Source organism: Harpegnathos saltator, unplaced genomic scaffold (genome assembly GCF_003227715.2).
Source record: "Harpegnathos saltator strain DR-91 unplaced genomic scaffold, Hsal_v8.6 scaffold202, whole genome shotgun sequence".
In the NCBI taxonomy this organism is placed as follows: domain Eukaryota; kingdom Metazoa; phylum Arthropoda; class Insecta; order Hymenoptera; family Formicidae; genus Harpegnathos; species Harpegnathos saltator.
This window is the reverse complement of record NW_020229987.1, coordinates 2,049,341-2,075,521: the sequence shown is the minus strand read 5'-3', so window position 1 is coordinate 2,075,521 and position 26,181 is coordinate 2,049,341. Positions and strand designations below refer to the sequence as shown.

The 26,181-nt window shown below is 41.4% G+C and overlaps 1 protein-coding gene across 6 annotated transcripts in view; it reads left to right on the top strand.

Moving 5' to 3' along the window:
* spri (Src homology 2 domain-containing protein sprint) overlaps positions 1-25,148 on the top strand; it is a 251,680-nt gene extending 226,532 nt beyond the window's left edge. For 3 of the 6 annotated variants that reach the window (XM_019844537.2, XM_019844536.2, XM_011152317.3), the window contains exons 3-17: positions 565-688; positions 5,485-5,676; positions 8,929-9,113; positions 10,378-10,556; positions 11,589-11,690; positions 12,507-13,123; positions 13,844-14,564; positions 16,472-16,960; positions 17,336-17,486; positions 18,039-18,283; positions 22,216-22,673; positions 22,813-22,944; positions 23,060-23,302; positions 24,216-24,408; positions 24,668-25,146. In XM_019844537.2, coding sequence (XP_019700096.1) covers positions 565-688; positions 5,485-5,676; positions 8,929-9,113; positions 10,378-10,556; positions 11,589-11,690; positions 12,507-13,123; positions 13,844-14,564; positions 16,472-16,960; positions 17,336-17,486; positions 18,039-18,283; positions 22,216-22,673; positions 22,813-22,944; positions 23,060-23,302; positions 24,216-24,408; positions 24,668-24,771 — 4,135 coding nt within the window. In that variant the 3' untranslated portion in view covers positions 24,772-25,146. Of the gene's footprint in view, positions 1-564; positions 689-5,484; positions 5,677-8,928; positions 9,114-10,377; positions 10,557-11,588; positions 11,691-12,506; positions 13,124-13,843; positions 14,565-16,471; positions 16,961-17,335; positions 17,487-18,038; positions 18,284-22,215; positions 22,674-22,812; positions 22,945-23,059; positions 23,303-24,215; positions 24,409-24,667 lie in introns of all 6 variants that reach the window. The other 3 variants (XM_025298044.1, XM_019844535.2, XM_025298043.1) reach the window with 2 other exon arrangements.
* Positions 25,149-26,181: the final 1,033 nt, after the last annotated feature.

Below are 26,181 nucleotides of genomic sequence, written 5' to 3'. Positions count from 1 at the left end.
AGATGGAAAAACCGGCATTTCCATCCTTGGATCCGCTCGAAGGCGTCTAGCCACCCCGTCACACTCGACAGCCGATAAGGAACTCGCACCGATGAAATCGGGATCGCGCGAGATCGATCGCAGGTTCTCGCCTGCTAACTCGCAGCGGTTCCGCGCGCGCGACCCAGTTGCAGCAGCTACGAATGCTGCGATCGCAGTTGCAGCGGGTCGCAACGATTGATCGCGTGCACCGGTCGGCCGGCCCGCCCGCTTGCCTGCCGGGCCGATGCGTTATCGGGGCGCGTGTGGGCGCCTTCTCGCGTGGGAAAACCAGCAGCGTGCCACATTTGCGTAACGGCGGCCGCACCACGTCGTAAACCCGTCGTAAACCCGGCCCGGTCTAATTGACGAGGGACGCGGCGGGGGTAATTTCTTCGTTTCTCCCTTGCCTCCTCACCTTCCCGTTATCCTCACCCTCTCTCTCTCCCTCTCTCTCTCCCGACAAGTCGCGAGGCGAGCATGGTGACGGCAACACGCAGTTTTTATTAACTCCCCGCGCCTCTCGGCGCCTTTGCCGTGTTGCAGGAGCGATGTCTTCCTGGAACCGTATCTGCAGCAGCACGGAACCGTTCAGGTCGTCAACTCGCCGAGCACGCCGCCGCCGAATCCGCTGCAGCACCGTCAACTTGCGCAGCTACATCATGTACAGGTGAGTTACTCCACTAGCAGCGCCGGTGCCGAGATTAAAGAGAACGAGTAAAAGTGCAGGGGGAGGAGATGGGCAAATAATGAGACGGACGATCGTATAAGCGACAGCGTAACGTCGTTTGTTCGCATAACGACCCGCGACTATAATAATCACGCGCGCACAGATTCGCGGCAACAGCAGGAGCAGCGGTAGAGTGTCGCTGCTGCATTCGCTAATGATCATTCGCGAATCGCTTCGCCGACGGAAATAGACCGTTGGACTAATTGATAACATTTGCATGCATACGGCGGTATCCGCGCGCCGCCACTCCGTCGCACCGAAATATCGAGTTTAATTAAGCGTTACCGTAACGTGCAATTTAAATACGCACGCGGCCAGCAGCGGGTATATTAAATTTCGCGACGTCGCCCTCTCTCCCCTCCCGCCCCTCCCCCCACCCCTCGCCCCCGTCTCCGCCCCCCGTGCCCAAAGTGAAAGTTTTTGTTTCTAGAATTACACAGAGCCACAGAGGCACAAACATACGCGGCAAATATAATAACGCGACGTGAAAGGTTCTTTTTTGTCCGCCGACACAAAGGGAAAATTGTAATTGCGCGCGCGGGGCGAGCAGCAGAAGAGCGGGAGGGGAGGGGGGAGGCAAGTATGGAGACGCGCGTTTATAAAAATGTCAAAAAATATGAATTTCAACGTCTGGCTTGGCGGCGACGGGGAAATCGATACACCGACGTATGATTTCATTATTTTCCGGTTTCCCTAGGATTTCATTCCGGCCGCTTTACATCGTTACATTTTGCGCCGTTTCGCGCTGTGTTTTGCTCCATTTTCCGGGTTTATTGATCGCGCGCGCGCGCGCGCGTTATATCCTCCTCATTGCGGGGCCGCAGCGAGACGGCTCTTCTTCGTTCTGCGCGAAATCAACGACGTGTTTTCAATTTTAACGACAGCGGCGATTAGCACGCTCGCGCCTAATTGCATCGCCGTCGGGCGAAGGACGTAATTGTTTTCATATTCTCATGCGCGACGACAATCACGATGCGAGCCGGGCAAGTTCGCCTCAACACGCGATGCAATGTGCGCCCGCGCGCCTCGCTACGAGCCGGCCATCGCTGGAGAATACGCGCGAGTCACTTTGCATTCAGAACGAAACGGACGCGTCGAGGAGCACGCGACGACGTCTCACGACGCGGTCGACTTTTTCTGACGAGCAATTAAGGGATTTGCAATTAGCTCGTTCGCTCTTTCCGTCCTTCACTCTACCTCTCCCCTTCTCTCTCTCTCTCTCTCTCTCTCTCTCTCTCTCTCTTCTCTCTCTCTCTCTCTCTCTCTCTCTCTCTCTCTCTCTCTCTCTCTCTCTCTCTCTCTCTCTCTCTCTCTCTCTCTCTCTTCTCTCTCTCTCTCTCTCTCTCTCTCTCTCTCTCTCTCTCTCTCTCTCTCTCTCTCTCTCTCTCTCTCTCTCTCTCTCTCTCTCTCTCTCTCTCTCTCTCTCTCTCTCTCTCTCTCTCTCTCTCTCTCTCTCTCTCTTCTCTCTCTCTCTCTCTCTCTCTCTCTCTCTCTCTCTCTCTCTCTCTCTTCTCTCTCTCTCTCTCTCTCTCTCTCTCTCTCTCTCTCTCTCTCTCTCTCTCTCTCTCTCTCTCTCTCTCTCTCTCTCTCTCTTCTCTCTCTCTCTCTCTCTCTCTCTCTCTCTCTCTCTCTCTCTCTCTCTCTCTCTCTCTCTCTCTCTCTCTCTCTCTCTCTCTTCTCTCTCTCTCTCTCTCTTCTCTCTCTCTCTCTCTCTCTCTCTCTCTCTCTCTCTCTCTCTCTCTCTCTCTCTCTCTCTCTCCTCTCTCTCCTCTCTCCTCTCCTCCCTCTCTCTCCCCTCTCTCTCTCTCCTCTCTCTCTCTCTCTCTCTCTCTCTCTCTCTCTGTCTCTCTCTCGCTCAAATAAACAGAGGAATAAGTGCTCAGCACGCGACGCACGTCCGCGTTTAATCCCTTTAGTCGGAAACGCCGGCGTGTGTCAGTCTGCATTTCAAATTAAATTATACTCGAACCCCTTTACTCCGAAGCCGCCCCCCTCTCTCTCACCTTCTCCCTTTAACCCTCCTATGTCGGTCTCGCGCTTTCTGTTCCGCTTCGTCCGTCATCGATCTCTGCTTTCATCCCCTTTCATCGATACGGAGCATGATAAACAGGAAAAGAGAGAGAGACGTGTTTCACGTCGAATCGAAATTAAAAATTGCGTGCCGTTCGGTCGGTATCGATCGGAAAGATCGAGGAGATGCAATCCGCGAATCGAGCTCAATTTCTCTCTGAATGCTTAATCTTCCTCACGATGTAACGTCTCTCCCGCTCCCTCGAGGCGGGAAACACGCTCGATTATCGCTTTCTATGGCACTCCTCCGGGCCGTAAAAGAGAGTTGAGGGGGAAGAAGTGGAAGAGAATAAGCGAGAGGATGAGTGGGACTGGTGGGGAGTGATAAATAAATCGCGCAACCGGGCATCGGCTCTGCAAATTGAGATAACTGAGCGTGAGTCGACCACCCGGTAGTATAATGCGGAATTAGGGGTTGCATTGTGCTGCGTAGCTCACCCGACGACTGGACAAGGGGGGATTTATGCCCCGCGGCTTAAGAGACGGAGATTTTCCTATATTCGCAACGGCGGCAAATTGTCGAAAATCCGAGCGATTTACGATAAAATGGCGATAATAATAGCCATCTGAAGGCGAAAATGAGAGCCGCAGCCGTTTGAGATTTTCATAGATGGAACTCGCGGGAGATTTGCGCTTGTATGCACAAATTGTTGTTGATCAAATTAGTTGCCATCCTGTTGTCGAAGACACGAACGAAATTAAAATTGGTCCGTAATCGATGCGCTTCGGAAAAATCAACATATTTGTTGAGGATAGAGATGTGGGAATCAAGAATTTTTATGTCGAATCAAATCGAATCGAATCATTAAAAAATTTAACATGACTATTAAACATGCAAATAATGATGGAAGATTTTAATATGAAAGGGAATATTGATATTGTAATATTATCTTAAAGTAAAATATATATTTAAATAATTAAAGTAATTTATAATTAGTTATTAATTATAAGTTAAGTTAATTACAAGTTAAGGATCAAACATACCAAACAGGCCCAGATGGCCCGTTTTGTAGCTGATGTACGCAAACGATAATGTATTTGATTCCTATTCGAATTATTCGGATTCGAATCGAATTCTATCTAATTACATTAGACTCGATTCGATTCGATTCGAATTCGAATAGTTCGAATAAATCTCTAGTTGAGAATAATATAAAATAAAAAAAATATATATATATATAGGGTTATCCAAAAAGTCATTGCGTTTATTTACGATAGATGGCTTTAGTTGTATATTTAATATATTGGACGCGTTTATAAATTCATGAGTTCATACGCGTTTGACAGCTGACACTTATAGCTTCTATTAAGGAAGAAAGTGCGCGAGTCGATCAACAATTATCTTTCTATAACGTTTTGGAAATAAAAAGTCAATACGAGCATTTTCGCCAAATTTTACTTGATCACTTCCGAAAAGGAAAGAATGCTATGTAAGCTTGTGAAAAGCTGCGTAAAGTTTATGGTGAAGCCCTAAAAGAACGCCAGTGTCAATATTAGTTTGCTCGTTTCCGTTCTGGTGACTACAACGTGAAAAGTGTACCTCGCTCAGGTCGGCTATCGGAGATTGATGATGATAAAATAAAGGCATTAGATGAAGCTAATCGATCTAGTCCTATCATTCGTGAGCTCGCTGAAGCACTAAAAATATTGATTGGAAGCGTTTACCTTCATTTGAAACAACTTGGTTACGTCAGTAAGCTCGATGTTTGGGTCCCGCACGAACTGAAAGAAGTTCATCTCATAAAACATCTGCGATCAATTTTTGAAACGTGAACAATTCAAACCCATTTTTGAAACGCATGATTGATGGCGATGAAAACTAGATTGTCTACAACAATTTGAAGCGAAAGCGATCGTGGAGCAAGCGCGATGAGCCGGCTCAAAGCACGTCAAAAGCAGACATTTACCAGAGAAAGGTTATTCTCTCAATCTAGTGGGATTAGAGGGATGTGCTGTTTTTCGAGCTCTTAACAAGGAATGTTACAATCATTTCGGACATATACTGTCAACAACTCGACGAATTGAACGAAGCAATCGCGGAAAAGTGGTTTATAATTGATAAATCACAAAAGAGTAGTCTTCCATCGTGACAACGCTTGATCACACACACAAGTTTGATGACTCGCGAAAAATTGTTGGAGCTTGATTGGGATATGTTGTCTCATCCACCATATTCGTCAGACCTCGCATTATCAGACTACCATTTGTTTCGGGTTTTGCAAAATTCCTTGAGTGGAAAAGCGTTTGCTTCAGATGACGCTATCGAAAGGCACTTGGTTCAGTCTTTCGCTAGTACAGATAGGAAGTTTTCCAAGAATGGAATCATGAAGCTTACCGAAAGATGGCAGAAGGTCATCGAACAAGAAGGGCAATACATCATTGATTAATGTTCATTCTTTGTATAAAATAAACGGTCTTGAAAATCACCGGAAAAAACGCAATGATTTTTTGAACAACCCACATATTTGTTACATATGTTAAAAAGAAAATGAGAGAGCGAGAGAAAAAATAAAATCCTTATTTATTAGAATTGGTTCTTTAGTTTGTTTACTAGATTATTAGAATTAAGTTATCAGACATTCATATATGAGGGGGAGAAGGAGAGAAACGATTTTAATCGACAAACTGCGATCTTTACGTTCATCAGTGATTTCGTCCTCTTCCAGAGCGAAGAATCGCTCTCGTCGGAAGGGTCGGCCACCTCGGGAGGATCTTCGGCGTCCACGGAAGATTCTGGCAGCGAGGTGGCCTGCGACATCACGCTGATTGAGAGGCTCATCCGCTCTCACCCGATCTGGTTCCTTCCGGGCATCCAGAGGGCCGGCGCCTTTCACTTGTTGCAAGGCAAGGAGGAAGGGGTAAGAAAATATACTTAAAGATTGTATATTGCTAAAGGTAGATATTCTCAAACCCGTTTCAAGGGTTTTAAGTTCAAAGGGAAAGTAATTTTAAAACGAGTCTCTTCCTGTCGCGCGCGGATGAACGGACGAAGATCTCCCACGACGAGACTTATCTCTATCTCTTAAGATTCTCTCTGTCTAAGATTATCTCTTTCGATGTTTATCGCAATAATCTATTGCAAGCTATCTTAATCTTAATCTTAAGAAAAGGAACATTATCGCCAATATCATCTATTTATGTAAATCACAACGTATCGTAAACTTTGTCGCACAATAGCCAAGAGAACTATACAATATTAATTGCTCGACAAACTTCGTTTAATGTCTTTCTTTCGGGTTTCTTACGATTTTACGATACAGATCTCTATATTAATTGATGTTTTGAGTTATACCATGTAAAAAGAAATTTTTAATTCACCTCATTATTATACATGACATTAAAGTTTTAGGGTTTTTTATAATTTATCTACAAACTAATCGTTGTATGAATATATTATAACATGCATTTGAGAAAAATGCAAATATGTCATTATATTAGCGAAAGCAGAAAATTAAAGTGCTATGCTTAATTATGCTTGGCGCAACTTCCGTTTGGTTTAAAATTGACGCGAAAGAAGTCCCGGCCGTAGCGTTTATTGTTCCCAGATTAGCATCAGCCGAATTAAAAAAGAATTAAAAAAATATACGATAAATATATGCATGATGTAGGACAGATTTTAGAAAGTCCGTCTTCAACGCGCATCTTTACTAATCTTCAGGGATTTGGATGTATGCTACTTGCGCGAAAAGCGAGAGAGATACAGTCTCGACAATCGCGAAATATAAACCCCGTCGAGATTAATGAGACGAACGCGACGAAAGACGCCCGACGTCTCCGCATTTACTTTTTTCCTTTTCGTTTCCTTTTTTTCTGTCGGTAACGCGTAATGGCGCGCACAAAGTCTCCCTCCCACGTTGTAATCAGCGCGGAAATGACTGCGAGTGAGCGACCGGGGCATTGTTTCTCCCCAGGCGACTCATTGTTTTACGCCTTTGTTGATCGTCGTTGGTTGCGCCCCGTCCTCCTCCCTTTCGTCATTTCCACCCCTTCACTGATGGATCTTTGCAACCTTCTCCTCTTCCCTTCGGGCAGCAAGTCTGCACAACGGTGGCTAACGAAAGAATTGTACCGCCGAAAAACAATGCAGCTTACAATTACTCGTTCATAGATCAGACATCACTGTATCTTCGTCCCTTATCCGTCGAAACACCGGCCGCATAATGACAAAGCGCGAATTCTCTCGTTACCGAAAGAGCCTGCGGATTCGACGGAAAAATCCGCGTCGTTTGGAAGTAGTTTCGGACAGACGGACTCATCGATGGACGAACATTGTCTCAAAAATTAAAATGCCGAAATTTGGAAAGTGGTTAAATTTCAAACAGATTCAGAAAATGATAAAGTTATTAGAGTTATTTGCACGAAGTTTGTGGCATTTTCTCTCGACATTTCTTTGATACTCTTGTTCATAAATTACTTTGATACATCGTGTACATTTAAAAACAACTCTCAAACTTCTCAATGTGCAAGCTCCTATATAGAAGTTTGCAGTCTCGTTAACTTCGCATGTTCGTAAATTTATAAGAAAAAAGTATCAAATTTTATACGAAGGACTATAGAGAAATATCTACTTCATCGAAAGTCATATTGAAATTCATAATCTGAAAGTGCAAGAGAATCTAATAAAGATAAGTAAAACAACGTTCCTAAAATATCGATAGCATGCAGTTGTCTCTTAGGATATAAACATTATAAAATAATTCTAATAGTTAAAAAAGTAAAATAATAAATTTCACATATACATAATAATTTTTCACTATGTAATGTAACAATAACATTTTATGATGTTTATATCCTGATGTTTACAGTATTTTCAAGTAAAATATTTTAATTCAAATTAGCAAATTAATTAAATGTCCGCTGATTTAAATGAAAAAGAGAGAAAATTTTATATAAATAGCTTACAGATAAGTATTTAAATAAACTTCGTATTTGCTTATTGATATTATTTACTTATTTTTCTTAAACCATTTGATTCGTTATTTAAAACTTTAATTGTGTTTTTATTAGAGATGTACGAATTAAGAATTTTTATGTCGAATTGAATCAAATCGAATCTCATTTTTTAAATTTGAATTTGAATCGAACCGAATCTATGAAATTTCATTCTAATTCGAATCGAATCGAATCATTAAAAAATTTAACATGACTATTAAACATACAAATAATGATGGAAGATTTTAATATGATAGGGAATATTGCTATTGTAATAGCATATTAAAGTAAAATATATATTTAAATATTTAAAGTAATTTATAATTAAGTCATTAATTATAAGTTAAGTTAATTATAAGTTAAGGATTCAAGCATACATGCCCAGATGGCCGATTTTGTAGCTGATGCGTGCAAACACTAATTTATTTGATTCGTATCCGAATCTTCGCGATTCGAAATTTTCGAATTATTCGGATTCGAATCATAGGGATTCGGATTTAAATCGAATCGAATTACATTAAATTTGATTCGATTCAATTCGATTCGAATTCGAATAGTTCGCACATCTCTAGTTTTTACAAACATGTGTATGAATTAATTTTACTCTTTTATACACAATTATATGTCTAAATATTTTAAAAATAATAGTGACATATTTCTCTATTATTTGTCAAGAATTATCTTTCAAATTTAATTTTCAAATCTTTTAAACCCTTTTCATACCTTTCAAATAATTTGCAAAGTAATTCGCCATACCGTTACTATATTTTCTTTTTCTTTTTCTGAAATTATTTTAGAATTAGTTACGCAGAGTCAATATTTTATAACAGAACGATATTTTTATTTGTATTTTTTTCTTAATATAACCATATTATTGCAGCTTTACAAATATTCAAATTTCGTCATATAATTTTATAAATATTTTCCTATTGAATAATATTAAAATCGTACAACCAGACAATGTACTAAAAAATACAGCTTCTCGAAAAGAATAATTTAACAATAATAATAATTATGATACGTATCGACTTTCACATGGTATAACGTACGAAAATGTTTAAGTAAACGACCAAGTAAAGGCCGACTACAGATGTTAGACGTGATCATTTCAAGCTAATAATTACTTTCTTTACTATTTAATCAGACAAATAAGGATCTCATTTTTCGATTTGTCGCAGAACTTCGTGGTGCGACAGTCAAGCCAAAGCGACACAATGGCGCTCTCCGTGAGACTGCCAGCCGGCAAAGGGCCTTACATCGAGCACTACCTGATCCAGGCGAATAAGGGGAAACTGAGTTTGGAGACCAGCGAGAACAGGTTCGACAACATACCCTCGCTGATCGCCCATTACTCGCAATGCTGGTGAGTGCCCCCGTTTTCTTCCTCGCCCTTCGCGTTTACTCCGCTCGCGACCAATCGCACCCGTCTGTAGGAGGGTGAATTTATTTGGCATCTTGCTAATTTCACCTTAGGATTATAAAGTGAATCGTCGATGGTCTATTATGAAAATAAAACGTCTTTTTAGCACCAAATAGTATATTATCACACCTCTGAGAAACATTAGACTGACGTGAAAGTTTCGTTGTTCTTATCTGATCAAGTTGAACATGAAATTATCCCATTTTTCGAAGGGTCAATAATTTTTATAGATAAAATAAACAATACGAACTTAACGCATTCTCAGCCACCTAACAAATGCGTCCTTAATTTGGACCATCGTTTGATCCATCGTTAACATTTGGTAAAGTCAAAATTTGAAGACGGCGAATCTTTTGCATTAATCAAATGTGAAGAAATATGAACAAACGGAAATGCAGGATGGATTCAAAAATTCCTGGATTCCTGCGACAAAATCCTGCAGACTTGTACTAGACTTTAAAATTACACGCATTAGACCTCAAAACTATAATAAAAAATTGTATTCACCCCGCATTGTCGATGTAGGAAAACGAATATTAGAAATCAGGAAAAAGAGAGAGAAAGAGAGAGAATGCAGAAACAATATTTTACTTACTCATAGATATGATAAATCGACAATATACAGTCAATTTATTTACGTTACACAATAGAAAATCAGATAAAGGATTAAAAGGTTAATAAGATGAGATTGATAAGATTCCTTCATTCACTGTATTTTTCATGACAATGTCAAAGCCTGGCGTATGATAAATTTTTTAAAAGCTTAATATTTAAAAGCGACTTTTCTCAAAATGTGATAGTCTTCAAAGCGTTTAATATTTATTAGAATTTTCTATTAGTATTTGGCTGTACGTCAATCAAATTTTTTTAACAGAACTTCGGTCTCGTCCAGTATATCCACATATGATGATGAATATTGCAAGTTCTGTTTGATCGTTACGTGAAGAAGCCATCCGTGTGACGAACGGTCAGAAATTTATTCCGCACTCTTCGCTCGTCCATACACGAGCGATCACCCTCTCGCGGTTACACCGCAGTTTACCGCATACCCTGTGTATTAACTATATGAACGAAGGTTGCATTGTATGAAAAAGAAAAGGGGAGAGAGAGAGAGAGAGAAAGAGAGAGAGAAAGAAAGAGAAAGAACTCCCCTCGGTTGAATTCGGTAACTCAAATCGACCGGTCTGTTTCTGTTCGCGGCAAGCAGTGACGAGTTGCCAGTGCAACTGACGTTGCCGCGGGCGATGCGGGAAGCGAAGAACAGGCAGCAACTGTCGTCGCTCGCGTTGCTGGGCCAGGAGTTTTGGCGCTATCCCATGGCGAATCCGAAACCACCTGCAGAAAGCAGCAGCAGCAACACGTCCAGTCTCAGCAGTTTCCACGGCGGTGAGTTTCCCCGACTGAGCAATGTGAAATACCGCGGAAACAGTTAACGGCGAAGTCTGGCTAGAAACCGCGAAAATTCGGCTCGTTCGTAGGATTTTTTTTATTTTTCCCTTAGCGCAACTTTGAGACACGTGTACGTATGTGTTATTAATTTCCGCAATAGTTGATTTCGCATCATCCACTCTTATGTCTTTGTTCGAAGGATTACTTGGGTAACATGCAAATTAACGGGATATACTCAGATATCTCCGGAGGCAAAAACCACAATTAGTACCCGGATGATTACCGGTCATTTGTTATTAATTTCCACCACAGCCGGTTACTCATAATGAGCAATCTTATATCTCATTTTTTAAAGTACTATATTCTATTCTTACAGAAATTTATTATTGGCTGTAATAAATTGGCCAGTGATAATAAATAATTTTATCACTCGTACGAGTAATTTTATTACTCATTTTTAAGGTATTATATTCTATCTTTACAGAAATTTATTACTGACTGTAATAAATTAGCTAGTAGTAATAAATAATTTTATTACTTGTATAAGTAATACTACCTATTACTAGCCAATTTATTACAGCCAATAATAAATTTCTATAAGGGTAGAATATAGTACCTTAAAGAATAAAATATAAGATTACATATTATAGTATAAGTAATCAACTGTTGTGGAAATTAATATAATGGCAAATGACTGGTGATCAAGTAATTTTATTACTCATACGACTAATAAAATTACTGATTATTACTGGCCGATTTATTACAACCAATAATAAATTTCTAAAGTTAAGGTAAAATACTATCGACACGCTAATTGTATGAATATCCGAATAACTTGTAAATTAACCGGTCATATGAGTATTCGAAGAGATATCCGAAGGACTCGAGTATCTGACAAACATCACTAATTCAAGACAAAAGCCAACGAGTTCTTAGATTCTCGACTATACCGCGAGTTACGCTGTTTATCACTATTCGCTGACAGCGCGCGAAACAAGGATATTTATTGCGTGTATCCTTTCTCCGCAGGTAACAATAACCATCATCACAGCAACAACAACAATAACGCCGACACACCGACTACGGAGAGCATAGTGCTGAATCTCGCGCCGATATCATCCCACGATACGCGTAAGTGAGACATTGACTGCCTTGCTTCACCATTCTTATAGCTGCTCCTTGCGTGCTTCTTCGCACAGTGGCTGTTACGTTGATAGTTGATTGCTTAACGACTCGGCATAATTAATAGGTGCACTATCTATCGACATACCTATCTGTAATATCCACACATAAAATAACCAAGAGTGGAATAATCTCTGCAAAATTTTTGTATAATTTTATAATTTTTTATAAAAAAATATTGCATCAATTAATATTAATAAAAAATAAAATATACAATAGTAAAACGAAAAAGAGGAGACTATAGGTTTAAATTGGAAGAAAATAAAAACGGCAATAAAAAATTGACGAGACGGTGGAAATGGAAATAAGATCGATATTCTCTCTTCATGAAGAATCGCAGTAGCCTTAACTTCGTGAAGATAAAATCGTATTCCTTGACTTTACAATCTGTACTATCGCACGTGATACAACGTAGATTAAAGAAAATCTTTTATGGATCTACATTTTCATTTGTATTTTTACGAAAATCTCAAAATGTTTCTTTTTATTTAAAAAATTTGTATTTTTCTTTTTTTTTTTGTTAAAATTGTTTATCTTTTCTATATTTTTCTCGGCATCGATTACTCGGACACTCGGTGCAAGTCTCTCTTTTTACGCGCGACCCACATCTATATTTGAAATTTCCAAAAATCCGCCAGAGAGAGAGAGAGAGAGAGAGAGAGAGAGAGAGAGAGCAAATTCCTCGCCACGAGTAGCTTCGTCCGAAAATCCGGCCGAAAATAATCCGTCAGCCGACGGGCGTAACATATTCCCGTCGGAATGCAGGCACATCGTCACCGACCACCAACACTATGACGACCTCGACGTTCGTCGCGTCGTCGTTGCTACGTCAACCACGACCCACTCCGCCCAACACCCTGAACCTAACGACCTTCAACGAGCCGTTGGACACGCGGAGGGAGCAACGTGTACCATCGTCGCCGTCGGACAAGTTGTCGCAGCAGCTAATCTCACCGAATCTGGTGCAGAGCGTACGGTGCCCGTCGCCAGTGGTGCACAACGTAGAGAATAACGTGCTGAGCCCGGCGCAGGACTCGAAGAGCGGTAGCTTCGACACCCTGAAGAACGGCACAGAGTTCGCCGGCAGGAGCGGCAGCAAGACCTTCTCCAGCACGTCCACGTCGACCATGAGCGTGCATCACCTCCATCATCATCATCAGAGCCAAAGCCTGTCGTGCACGACGTCGCCCGTGTTGCCGCCCGACATCAGGAACGTCGTCGCCGAAAATCATCAGGGCGCAACGCAGTGTGTGAAGACGCCGCCGCCGCCACCGCCGAGGTGGGCGAAGCCGGGCTTCAGTCAGAGCCAGAGTAACTTCACAGTGACCACCACGGTGACGTTCAACGTGAACCAGACAACCAATGACGTGAACACCTCGCAGGTAAAATGAATGGGCAAGCGTTCCCGTTCGGAATTGCCGCGTGAGAGCTCCATTAAAATTATCTCGTTTAATTATCGAAAACAATAGCCCTCTCTCTTTATCGAGGAGACGACTATCGTCTGCCGATCACTCGGAAAACCTATTCATCGAAAATTCTTCGTCTTTCCCTCACCTCGAATGATCGACACGACCGGCATATCTCGATTTATCAGTGCATCGCGATTTTTATTGTATCACTTACTCGGAGAACTCCGACAGAAAGTTACACCGGGTGTGAGAACAATTCCTGCAAAAATGGTGACATTGAAATTAGTTCTCGGTGTTTGTGTATAAAACATTTTAATGCGTAATATTTGTTTGCGTCCTATTAGTGCAACATTTTGTTGGCAACATAATGTTGGCATTTTCGCAGGAATTACTTTTTTGTTTGGTCTAACTTTCCAACATCTTCCTTTCTGTAAGGAATACAAGTTTAAATATTTCATTGTAATGTTTTTACGGTGGTAGTCTTATTTGATTGGCGAGCGCATGAACTTTGAATTTTTTTTATAATTCTTAGTAAAAATAATTTTGCATGGTTTCTCCACATCTCAAAAAGCTTGAAAGATGTCAAACAAGCGTACGAAAAATAAGTAATTCGTCGAGAAGCAAGTATGAAAAGAGAGAAATCCGTCCGGACAACTATCGATCGAGACGCTTATGTTGCTCTTCTGTCGGCAGCAAAACACGCCATCGGATCCCAATACGTCGCTCTTGAGCCCGCAGAGCGCGACCTCCTGCAAGTCGCTGACATCTAGTTTCTCTGGGATCAAGTCACCGCTCTCACCCACGACCCCAGTTTTGTCACCCACGTCCAAGCTAGTACCAAACCCACTGAACGCCAGCGGTCTAAAGACATCCAATGTCCTCTCGCCGAACACACCCAACTCCAGCACTAGCAAGTCGAAGAGACGTCGCGATCGCGAGAACCGCAAGAACTCGCAGCACTACCAGGAGTCGGATATCCTGGACTCGTATTATCGCAGCTCGCCGGCTGATAAGATCTCCGACTATGAGGACATCTGGAACACGACAGATCAGTCGAACCATTCGACCTGGTCGCCCAACGAGAACACCAAGTCCTCGTCGTCCAAAGACAACAACAGGATCGCTTGTACCCCGTTGGACCGTCTGAGGAGCTCGAACGACCGACTGATGACGGCGCACGAGAGGATCGTGAGCCCCGGCGAGAGGAGCTTGAACGATCGTCTGCCAGGCGAGCAAATGCAAGTCCTGAGGAACGACAGGTTCATCCTAAGGAGCGACAAGCTGAGCTACAAGGAGACGACTAGTCCGGAGCTCAGCAGTTTCAAGCCCGCGCCGGAGCTGAAAAGTCCCGCCGATCAAGGCTCGCCTGAAGAGACCGGCATGGGGAAGCGGCCCGATCTGCTATCCAGAGTTTGTGAGTGCACTTTCTCATCTCGATTCGACCTACACTTCGAAGTTTCTCAATTACCTCTTCAAATCGTCCAGGTCGTTCACACACCTTCTCCACTACAATCCATATAAAAATCTTCCTAACAGCTCATCTTGTACTTTTTTATATATAATAAAGTAAAACAGATTCAGTTCATATAGCATAGAAAGAAAAAAAGCGCTATCATATAACGCTGGTCTCTCATGTGTGAGATCGATACATCACATATGTGTGACGTTGACAACAAACATGTTAATGACTAACTACTCGAAGTAGGTAGGTTGTTTGATAATTTTTGAGCCTAACAATGAACTTATATATTTTACTTATATTTTCGGGCAAAACGGATTATTTTTCAATATAGTCTCTTTTCAGCTCGATATATTTTATCCATCTCTTTTTTTAGTCCTTTCATTCCCTCAACAAAGTAAGTTGAGCTAAGTTCTGCAAAATACTCGATTTATAACGGCAATCACTTTCTCATTGGTCACGAATTTTTTTTCCTCTCAGCCATTTCTTCATGCTTGGGAATAAAATTCGTAGCGTAATTCATGTAGTTTGGCCATGACGATTGCAAATGTGTGAGCTGGTATGTTGTCCTGGCGAAAAAACACTTTTTTCTTCTTCAAATGCAATCGTTTCTTGCGATTTCTTCCCTCAAACGTTCTAATAATGATACATAATATGCGCCAGTGATGGTTTTTCCTTTCTGAAAATAATCGATGAGCAATATGCCATAGCTACCCAAAAAGGCTATCGCCATAACTTGCATGAAAGATCCTTGCCGATTTCAAGTTAAAAATTCGTTTGACAGATAAGTGTCAAGTGAATAACTGCAAAGTAACCAAGAGACAACAAAAAAGGGAAATTACGAAAATGTCACTCCGGAAGAAAACAGTAAAATTAGTGGAATGTTTCTCTTAATCCAATCGGCTAATTTCTCCAAATCGTTTATTTATATAGTTTTCGAAGAAATGAAGCGATAATGACGTTTCTAATGTTCAAGCTTTCTTATCTGATGATCTTCCTTCTATTGGGTTGGCAACTAAGTGATTGCGGATTTTATCGACAGATGGATTCTACACTTTCTTTTGTTTCGTTAACGTGTTCAAAGTACCTAACCTATATTTTTTCTTATTGTTTGGACTTCTACCTTTCATTTAGTACAAAAATTATATCAATTAGTTGTTTAGTTTTGTTTTTATCCCAATTTAAAAATGGAAGAGCAAGACGTGCATTTTAGACATATTTTATTGTATTATTTCCGAAAAGGCAAGAACGCATCGCAAGCACACAAGAAGTTATGTGCCGTATATGGGAATGAAGCCTTGAAAGAAAGGCAGTGTCAAAATTGGTTTGCCAGACTTCGTTCTGGTGATTTTTCATTGAAAAATGCTCAACGATCTGGCCGTCCAGTTGAAGTCGATGAGACCCATATCAAGGCCATTGTCGATTCAGATCGTCATAGCACAACACGTGATATTGCAGAGAAGCTCAATGTATCGCATACATGCATTGAAAAAAATTTAAAAAAGCAAATTTAAAATTTTGAATTTTCATTCTTATTTAAAATCCGCAATCACTTAGTTGCCAACCCAATAATATCTTAATTTCTAACTGATCGGCCTGAGTTGGTTTCCTTTTGAAATTTTGACAATTCATCTTCAATAACTTCGCTACGAACGTCCCAACGGTCAACCTTGGTTGTTCCCTTTGTTTCCTTTATTTGATTAAATAAAGTATAAAAATAAAGACATATATAAGATATAAGATATAAATAAAGATTAAATAATAATGAATATCAACCTTCTAAAGCAACATCAGGTACAACAAATATGACTTTACAAACATGACTTACAATATTCAGTCTGATTACGAACTTATTCCCACAGGCAGTGCTAATTCGTTGAACAGCCCGAGCACGGTGACGCCGCCACGGAACAAACTGGGCCTGGTGCTAGGCGCCAAGTCAGAGAGCAATAGTCCGCAGACACCTGAGTCTAAGCAGAGTAGTCCGTTCTATGCGGAACCGGCGGACGCGATCGTCACCTCGCAAGGTGCCGCTATAATTCCGCGAAGGAGAACGCCAAGAGGAAATCCAGCGACGAACAAATACAGACACAGCGAGCCCGGTTGGCTGCAAACGCCGACTGGGAACAACGGGAACCAGCTGCTGCATCCGATCGACTGGGAAGAGCCCGAGGAGACAGAAGACAAAACTCCGCTGATCTCATCGTCGGTCGACAACCTGGCGAAGCGCCTCCACGGCGCCAGAGAGACGAAGAAGATACCGCGAGCGAAACCCGTGCAGCCACCCAAGATCAGGACGAAGGTCTTCAACGACACCTCGTGGGCGGTGGACTCCAGCTGGGAATTTATAGGTACTTTCTCTCGTCGCGTGCCTTCACAATACGTGGCGGTACGAAAAGTCTCGAGCGAAAGATTTCTTTGACGAAGAAATTCTTAGTTTCTTCTGGACGAGAATTCTTCTCATTGAATCAATTTGCCTCACGTTCCTCTTTTTTTATTCTGATTTCCTCCATTTCAATTCGACGTAGTGTATTTTTCTTGCTCTTGTAATTCAATATAGAGTCTCATTTTTTTCTTCTTCAATTTGTCATAAAGCTTTGTATTCTTCTTTTCTTTTTAATTCGACATGTGGCATTTTCTTCTTCTTCTTTAATTCGATATAGAACTTTGTGTGTTTTATGTTTTTTTTTAATTCGATATAAAAGATTTTTTTAAATCTCGACCAGGTAACGACACAGAAGACTGCGAGCCAGACTACGACTGTGATGCTGACTACGAGGGCGACAACACAATCGCGAGAAAGTTCCCGGACGAGGAGTGCAATAACAAGGACATTGTTGGGAACACTTTGACCGTTCAAAGTATCATCCTGCAACGGTGAGTCTTTTACGTTCTCCAAGAAATTACAAGATAGCTTCCATACTTCTCTTCTATACTTCATTCTTCCGGTATGAAAACCGACTGAAATTTGTTTTAATTTATATGGAAATGTTCTTCATTAATTTTTTTATATATTTTAGATATGTTCTAAAAATAATATTTTTTTACATATGTAACAACCTCGTAAGTAATTCTCTTTTGATTACGAGTGAATACTTTCCAGACCATGAAGAAACTGTTTTGATTAACAGAGTATCTCCTGGCATTTAATGTATATTATAAATCCTAACATAAATTTTTCAAAAATGTATATGAGAATAAGATGTATAACTAAAAATTAAACTTTTACCAAACTTAAATACATAACTATAAAAAACGTCGAGTACCAGAAAACTACCATAATAACTTACAAGAACAGCAAGAAAAATGCTTCTACGAGTCCTTCGTGGAAACGTTGAAATTCGAAGTCGACGATTCGAACGTGATCGTCGCTCGTACGGTGGCACGAGTAAACAAAAGCGATCTCAGATTTGTACCTTTCGCCCGCAGGTACCCGGAACTGCTGAAGCCGCCGGACAATACATGTGAGACGCTGTACAGCGACCGGAACTCGTCCTACGATAACGTGGAGAAACGCAACGTGGAGCGCGAGGACACGCTATCAGAGGAGTACTCGCGGAAGGATCGCACGTACGACCCTTCCGAGTGGGAGACCATGCTGGACACAGACGAGAGTGACGTGGAGAGGATCAAGAGGAACAAGAGCTTCAAGGAGCGACTCGACCCGCTTTTGTGTAAGTGCTTAGCTCATTGTCTTGAAGAAAAACGAATACGTACTCACCGACACACATATACACAAACATAGGGAGAGACTCACATAGAAATACAAACCCAAGCTAAAGCTTCGCACCGAACATCTTGTTGCTTTACCACGGATATTCGTGTCCTCATCGTGGCGTTTCATATACATATTACCATTAGGAGGAATAATCCAATAAGAGGAGGCAAATAAATGAAGACATGAGTAACTCAGGTATCCCCCTCCTCCTTTCGCTCCTTCTGTCTTTTCCCCTTATACTTCTTCCATCACCTTAGACCTCTGCGCGATGCACATCGCCGTGGACTCGCGAAGATGCCCGTTCAGCGGAGAGAATTAGCACGCGTATGCATGCGTGCACGCTAAACACAATGGAGACACGTGCATGCACGCACGAATCGTTGACCGCACGCGCCCACGAACCTTGAGGAAACGTCTCTAACCGTAATTACCGTGTCGCGCAACCAGCGGATTACGCAACACGGAGTCCATCCGCCCGTCCGTCTATTTGTCCGTTCGTTCGTTCGTGCAACGTAACGTCATTGTTCTTTCTGCCCGCAATTATCAGCGGAAACACACGGAAATTGACTTGCGTGCTACGCGGATACGCCGCGAGTTGCGCGCTTCTACGGTCGTTATCTCATCCTCTCGAAAAGGGAACGCGTCTGACATTGTTATTTTCTTCATTGTAGTTTCAGCTAGTTCAGCTGAAGCTTTTTCGGGTGTCGATGTAATGATTGTATATTAATACATTGACTGCCACAGAGGTCACCGACAGGCGTTGTAACACCCTCGTGTCTCATCAATTTACATGTGAAACGTAACAAATTGTTGCGTTTATCGTTTATTTGTTGTTTAACAAATTGACGCAATGAAAATATAACGTAGCGAAATGCAAAAAGTTAAATAGACCTAAATGGACCAAAAATTAATGGAACAAATGGAATTTAAGTAGGGGTGAAATATCTCATGCACAGAATTCAGTGGACATCTAAGCTGCTCCGCGGATCAGAGAGAAACAAAATCGTCCTTGCTGTGGGAGTAAATACATCTTGCAGCGCGATGACGAAACAACAGAAACGATAACGGTTGGAAGCAGAATCGTAGTTCTCAACCGGCGAATGAAGAAAAGAAATTAAAATCCAGCAAGCCGTTGCTATAACATTGCGCGCGTGCAAAAGATACAATTGTATCTGAAGAGCACTAAGTTCCCGCCATGCACAGCCAACAGAGAGTCAATGAAGCGAGCTGGCGAACATGTTCATCTTAAATCGCTTATTTATTTACTTATTCATAGTGAACTACTTGTTTACTTATTTACTGTGTCTCTGACGAGTTTTACTGGCGCCCGAATTTTACTCGAGCATTGGAATGATCAATGGCGACCAGCGCGGCAGTGAACGAGTTAAGTCGTTAGAAGAGATGAAATTCACCTTTGCTCGAGACAAATGGCGAGAATGCGTTTGATCAAGTAGCTCAATCGAAGGTCAAATCGACACTGTCGATTCGCGACGATCTGTTCGCTAGAGAGAGAGAGAGAGAGAGAGAGAGAGAGAGAGAGAGAGAGAGAGAGAAAGAGAGAGAGAGAGAGATATTATGAGAGAAGAGGAATCGGTACGCGTCTCATACGACGAACGATGCGTCAGACCGGAAGTATTCATGGCTGAGTTTTCTTACCCCGCGCGATGACGCGATTCTCTCGACCCGTTTCGACGAAAGAACGAATTATGACAAAGCGCTGATAATGACCGCTTTTCCCGACCTCGCATCACTGTATTTGCTCGCCAACTACATAGTCGAGCGTGTTTATAGCGAACGATAATGCGGTGCAATATCTAATTTATGGGGCAATCACAAGACGAAATTTATAATAACGCTGTCTAGTTTGCGCTCTCACGAACATTTCGCATAACATTTCCCTCTTTCTCTCTAATACGCGAAATTATGGGAAAGGAAAGTTTAGAAACTGAATTGACCCGAGTTGGTCAAAAAAAGTCTCAAGGTCAAGTCTATATATCATAAAGGTATGCGTTCAGTGACTCCCGCCATAAGAAAGCTTATTTTGCTTTCCACTTTTTCAAGAGACCCTTTTCCCTTCTATTCCTCTCTATACTTCTCTGATTAGCTGCGCCTTTCGAATCGTGACGACCAAGGGCACAGGGCCTTTCTCACACCAGCGACAATCGTAAAAACACTACAACACGATTCCGACATTGAAGTCCGAAATGAACACGTCAACGTTATGCTGATGTACTGAACATCACGCTACTCTTGTTTGCGCGATAGGCAAGTAGACAAGTCGAGACGGACCTTCGAGACGATCACCCTAAGACGTTAACGGCACCTCAGAGTCTTCTCAGCATCTGCTGAGACCAATCGGCCGGTCAGTTGATCATGGCAGTATCTTCGCGTGCCTCGCAACGGCAACTTCATGAGTGAATGAGTAAGTGACCCGACGTATGCGATACCGGAGTGTCAGTGCGCTACCGAGGAAACATGAAAGAAGCACGACACAGCCTCTCCGTGTCCGCGTGTGTCTTCTCTCGTGTGCGTGTGAACGAAATCTAAAGTGAAGATCCGCCTGAGAACGCTCGACGCGCTCTCCCACGTGCGATAAGGAATCGTTAAATCGCCGATAACAATTAATTGTCGAACGGGACAATTACGCATAATTGCCGGGGCAGTCTCGTGAGCGGTTCTCTCGGCAAAAATACGCGAACAAGATTCGCGAGAAGTGCGGACTCATCCGAATTAATTGGTGTTTAATTTGCTCCAATCTATCGGAAAGTTTCTTCTGCCGGACGGACGGCAAATCGAGGGCGATTAATCGCCATCGGCGTTGGGAAGGCAAAGAAGAATTTGCTCTAGAAGATTATTAGCGCATCAGCAAATCTATTGGTAGATATGAAAGATACCGATAAAAAGGAGGAGACGTTTTCACTTGGAGAACGCTTTATGTGCGAGTCGATTTCTCACGCCGATTTCATAGTAACTGATAAAGGTAACGACCGCTCACGGATGACGCGACGTAAGAAGATCACGTTGAAGACTGTCTTCTTCTGGCAATTCAGAAGATGGCTTCGGGAGATTTGCAGGAAACTTGAGAAGTGCATACGTAAGAATATAGAAATTACTTGACGATCTAACAAACAACCGATGACTTTACTGTCACCTAATTGGTTCTTAATCTACTCTTAATTCCTCCTTTTAAATAAAAATTTACGTACAGTCCAGTTTTAATAAAGGAAGGAACTTCTCTGCACTCTGTGTGCAGTTATTTTGCGATATCCTGTGTATTTATACAAACACATATGTAAATGTTAATTATTAAATAGAATTATACAGGATGTCCGGGATTTTTCGGAAACGAAAAATTGTTAGAAGATTAATCAGATCAAACTGAGAAGAAAAGTCAAGTACCATTTTGCAAATATCGCAATAGTTATTAAGTTACTAATGATTGAAAATAACCACATCTAGAGAATCTTTTAATTGATAACTCGAATATTTACTTATTGCACTTATTGAAAATTTACTTACAAAATACAATACTTGACTACTTTTCTTTTCAGTTTGACCTGATTAATCTTCACAATTTTTCATTTCCAAAATTCCCCATTTTTCATTTCATTTTTCATTTCCAAAATTTCAGTTCCAAAAGATCCCGGACACCCTGTACATTAGCTATATACCAATTATACAGTACTCATATACTATATTTATATAATTTACAAATTTTATTTCTCCTATGTATTCTAAACCAAAGAACGGGCTTTTAAGCTGTTTGTATCACAAAATAATATCATCTACATCATATTTATATACATATTTTCATGTATTCGGCGTATTTTCTTGTTTTCTTTTTTTCTTTACATCTTTAAGATATTTGGAGAGAATTATTTTCCGCAGCACCTCCGCGACTGCAAGCATTGAGGAATCGCGACGCAGGCGGCACCGGCTTCACCATCAGGGCTTACGCACTGCGGTTGGCTGCCGATAAGGCGACGACGTTCTCGCAGAATATCGACAACTTCATTCAATGCACGAAAGAAGGCAAGGAAGCCAGTCCGCACGTGGTGACGCGCAACATGCGACAGTTTATGTCGGGCATGAAGAACTACCTGGTGAACGGCGAGCCCGAGTTCGAGCGTGAGGTGGAGAAGGTGCGGCTGAAACTGCGACCAAACGAGTTCCTCAATATCGACGCGATCCTTGAGGAGGTGATGATGGGTCTGGTGGTAACTCCGTTGCGGGAGCACGTCTACAAATTGTTCATCGAGCACTATGCCGCCACCGGGTCTCTGCAAACCCTCGCTGAGAACATCCAGCATGCCTACGGCAAGCACATGCACGAGCTCGGCGTTCGAGTAAGTGATCAACGAGGAACAAAATCGAATACAAGTCAACGCGAGGCTTGTTGAAACGTTTGTTTTAACGTACCGACTCTTATTTACCTTTTATTGATTATCCTTTCTTTATGATTGTCAATAACAATTTTATTTGCAGCCTAAGATTATACCTCCTTCGGAAGACAATCTGGATCGCATTCTCAAGTGCATCGAACGACTGCAGAAGGTCGATTCGCCATTGGACAAGCTGGAGAATCTGTTAGCGGCGATCTCGGCCCTCTTCAACTCTGTAAGTCTTTCGCTTCGAATCTTCTCGAACAATAAATATCATAGCTCGTAGAATTGTATGAATGTGCGGGCAAATGGCAATAATAATTGAATCGGTGCTCATCGTTCGATTCCAGGTGAAGCAGGCAAACTCGGGTCGTCATGTAACATTAGGCGCCGATGATCTCCTGCCGATGGTCGTCTGGGTGCTGGTGCGCGGTAAGATGGTGGATGCGGAAGTTGAAGCCGAATATATGTGGGGTCTTCTGCATCCCTCACTGTTGACGGGCGAAGGTGGATATTACCTGACGACGTGGTCGAGCGCTGTACATGTCCTCAAGACCTTCAAGTCGAGTCAGAACACTATGTCGACGTTGAACGTAAGTCACACCGACTGAAAAATTGTGTTTCTTTTCTTCATTTCTGCAAGATCGACATACTTGTTGCTCTTGTTATTCTTCAAGTATTCATTGGTGTGTGTGTTTTATAATGTAGTAGATATTAAATATCAAGCGATTATAATTAATTGATCCATCACGCTCAACAAAAACCACATGTCTGAAAGATTAATATCTCTGCCAAAGAAACAACAAGATTCCGACGTGAAAACTGACAGCACATAGTCGTCCACACATTAATTAATCGAAAAACATTCAGATTCAGAAAAGTATTCAGATTTTCTCTTGTCGTAAACGATCGTCGTAAGGTGATGACCGGCTGTTTGTTTCTCGAGTTTCGCATTTCACATCTCCAATGAAGACAATAAAAGACTATTTATGAAACAAATGTATGAAAAAAAAATTCATTTATTTCCCGTTCCGACATCAGGACGAAATCCTCTAGTCTCGATCGGTTCAGATTGATGAAGCTTTCAACAAACTTCTCCCAGTCAATTTGTGTTGAACCGAAAAAGAAATCACAGTTTGCCGATCCGCACTTTTCGGTACCTTCCGATGTCAGCGGAGTTATTCGGAGTTATCATTCCGATCCTTGAACCAATACAGGCGTAGCCTCACTTTATTTCCTGATATATAGTTCCTGCAATAGCAAACAACGTCGAAATCGCTTCTGGACAACGAGTCAACGAACTTCACCTATAACTGCAAGTGAACGTTCAGCTTCACGTTCAACTGAAATATTCTAATTCCTGTGATTGCTAACAACGCAGGTGTGAACTTGTCCTTAGCCGATACTGAGAACAATACAGGACAGCATTCAAAATCTTCTTTGGAACATTTTAGGGTGTCTCGATGTTCTGTTAACGAGTTCATAAAGTTCCAATTGGGTTTTCAGGGTTACGGAACGCCGGATTGCTCGTCTGTACTGCGAATTTTAGTGCCCGACGAGTTGCACGGCTCCCTGAATACCAGGACGTTGCCGGTGCGACCTAACATGAACACCCGGGAGATCTGTCGCATCCTCGCGCATAAAATAAGGTGCACCAATCCTCAGGATTACGGGCTGTTCAAATTGGTGGAAGGGGAAGGTGATTATTCAACGTATTTTTGTAACGTAGACGAGGCATATTATAGTGCAATATTTTAAAAGCAAATGATTTACACACGCGAATATTGAAAAATATGTTTTTTTTAATTTTGCTAGTTACTTTCTTAGTTTGTTTCGGTAATTTTCGTCAACTATCGAATTTGTTTGTTTAAAGCGAACCTTTCATCGAAATAAGTTTGGCTTTCGTCGATTTTAGCATGCAATAATTCGCACTCTTCGCACAAAATTATTCGTTACAGAAACTTTACTCGGGGATCACGAGTGCCCGCAGGAACTCTCCCATTGCCTTTTCGCCTACAAGCGGATCGACGCGAAGATAGCGTGGCCCAAGACCAGTTCTTAAGATCGCAAGAATATCCTCATCCATCAGTTCATAACTTCACCGAGAATACGTCGTCATAAATCAGCACCTATCGCCTTCTTAGAAATGTAATCTCGCACATCTAGCTCATCGGAAGGCGCAATGTTTCTTCGCTCACTGTTTCTCTACAGGTGTATCTATCAACTTCTTCCAACGTGCATAAAAAGGTTTCTTCGAAGCTTGCTGTATGAATAGTATTTGGATTCGCGCGATGTCGAGAGGGCGTAAGTTGAAAATCCTGCTGCCTCTTCATTTTATATTTTCTTATTTTTTTGTATGACCCTCTAGACTTTTTATAAACATTCTAACTTTCTCAAAAATTTATTTAGATTTTTTAATCCCAATTTTTAGAATGTATTTTGTAAATATTTCGATGAAAAGTTTGAGAAATTTGTGATATATTTCTCAGCGTTCCTCAGATTTTTTTTCAGAAATCAGAGTCTCTGAGAATATTTAAAATATTTCCATAGGATCTTTCTCAAATTCGTCAGTGAAGAAATATACTTAAGATAAAGGATAGTTTGTGTGTCAAATACATACTTCGCATAATCATTGATAACAAAACTGTCGCAGTCATTAACATCGTTATATGAGCGACTCGTATTTCTTTCAATTTTTTCAAAATGCGAATTTTATATCGAAGCCCACTTGACATTGGGCGATGTGTTTATATTCAATTCCGCGACAGGAATTTTAATGTGTTCGAAATTTCTCAGCGGAAATTTTCCCTTCCTAGCACTGCCATCTCTAGAAAAAAATGTGCGAACTTTTATAAATGAAAAACTAATAGCAGATAAAGAAGAGAGAAAAAGAGAGGAAGAGAGAGGGGGGGAGGGAGGAAATATGAATGTGTGTGTGTGTGTGCACATGTGTGCATGTATGTATGTGTCTTTAAACACTTGAGCAAATATTTTGGGTACTTAAAAACGTGCAACGGAGAGACTATTTGTATCCAATGTGGTTATCCTAAATTAAATTAGACTTAATATAAACCTAAGTCTCTCTCTCTCTCTCTCTCTCTCTCTCTCTCTCTCTCTCTCTCTCTCTCTCTCTCTCTCTCTCTCTCTCTCCTCCCCCCCTCCCCCCTTCTCCTCTCTCTCTCTTTCTTTCTCTATTTAGAACAAAAACAAATCTCGAGCAGTATTATTGTACAATCGACATTACGATGTATCCGCGTATTATTTGATCACAGAATAATTCGGCACCATTCTAATTTTCAACGGGTATTGGATTTGTCAATTTCCACACATACAAATACGGTACAACAAAACAATATAATACAATAATTATTAAAATATATAATTATATAATTAAAGTAAAATTTATTCTAAAACTCCTCTCAGCTTTCTAATCATTTGTTTTAAATCTTTATCGTAAACACTACGAAGCTGA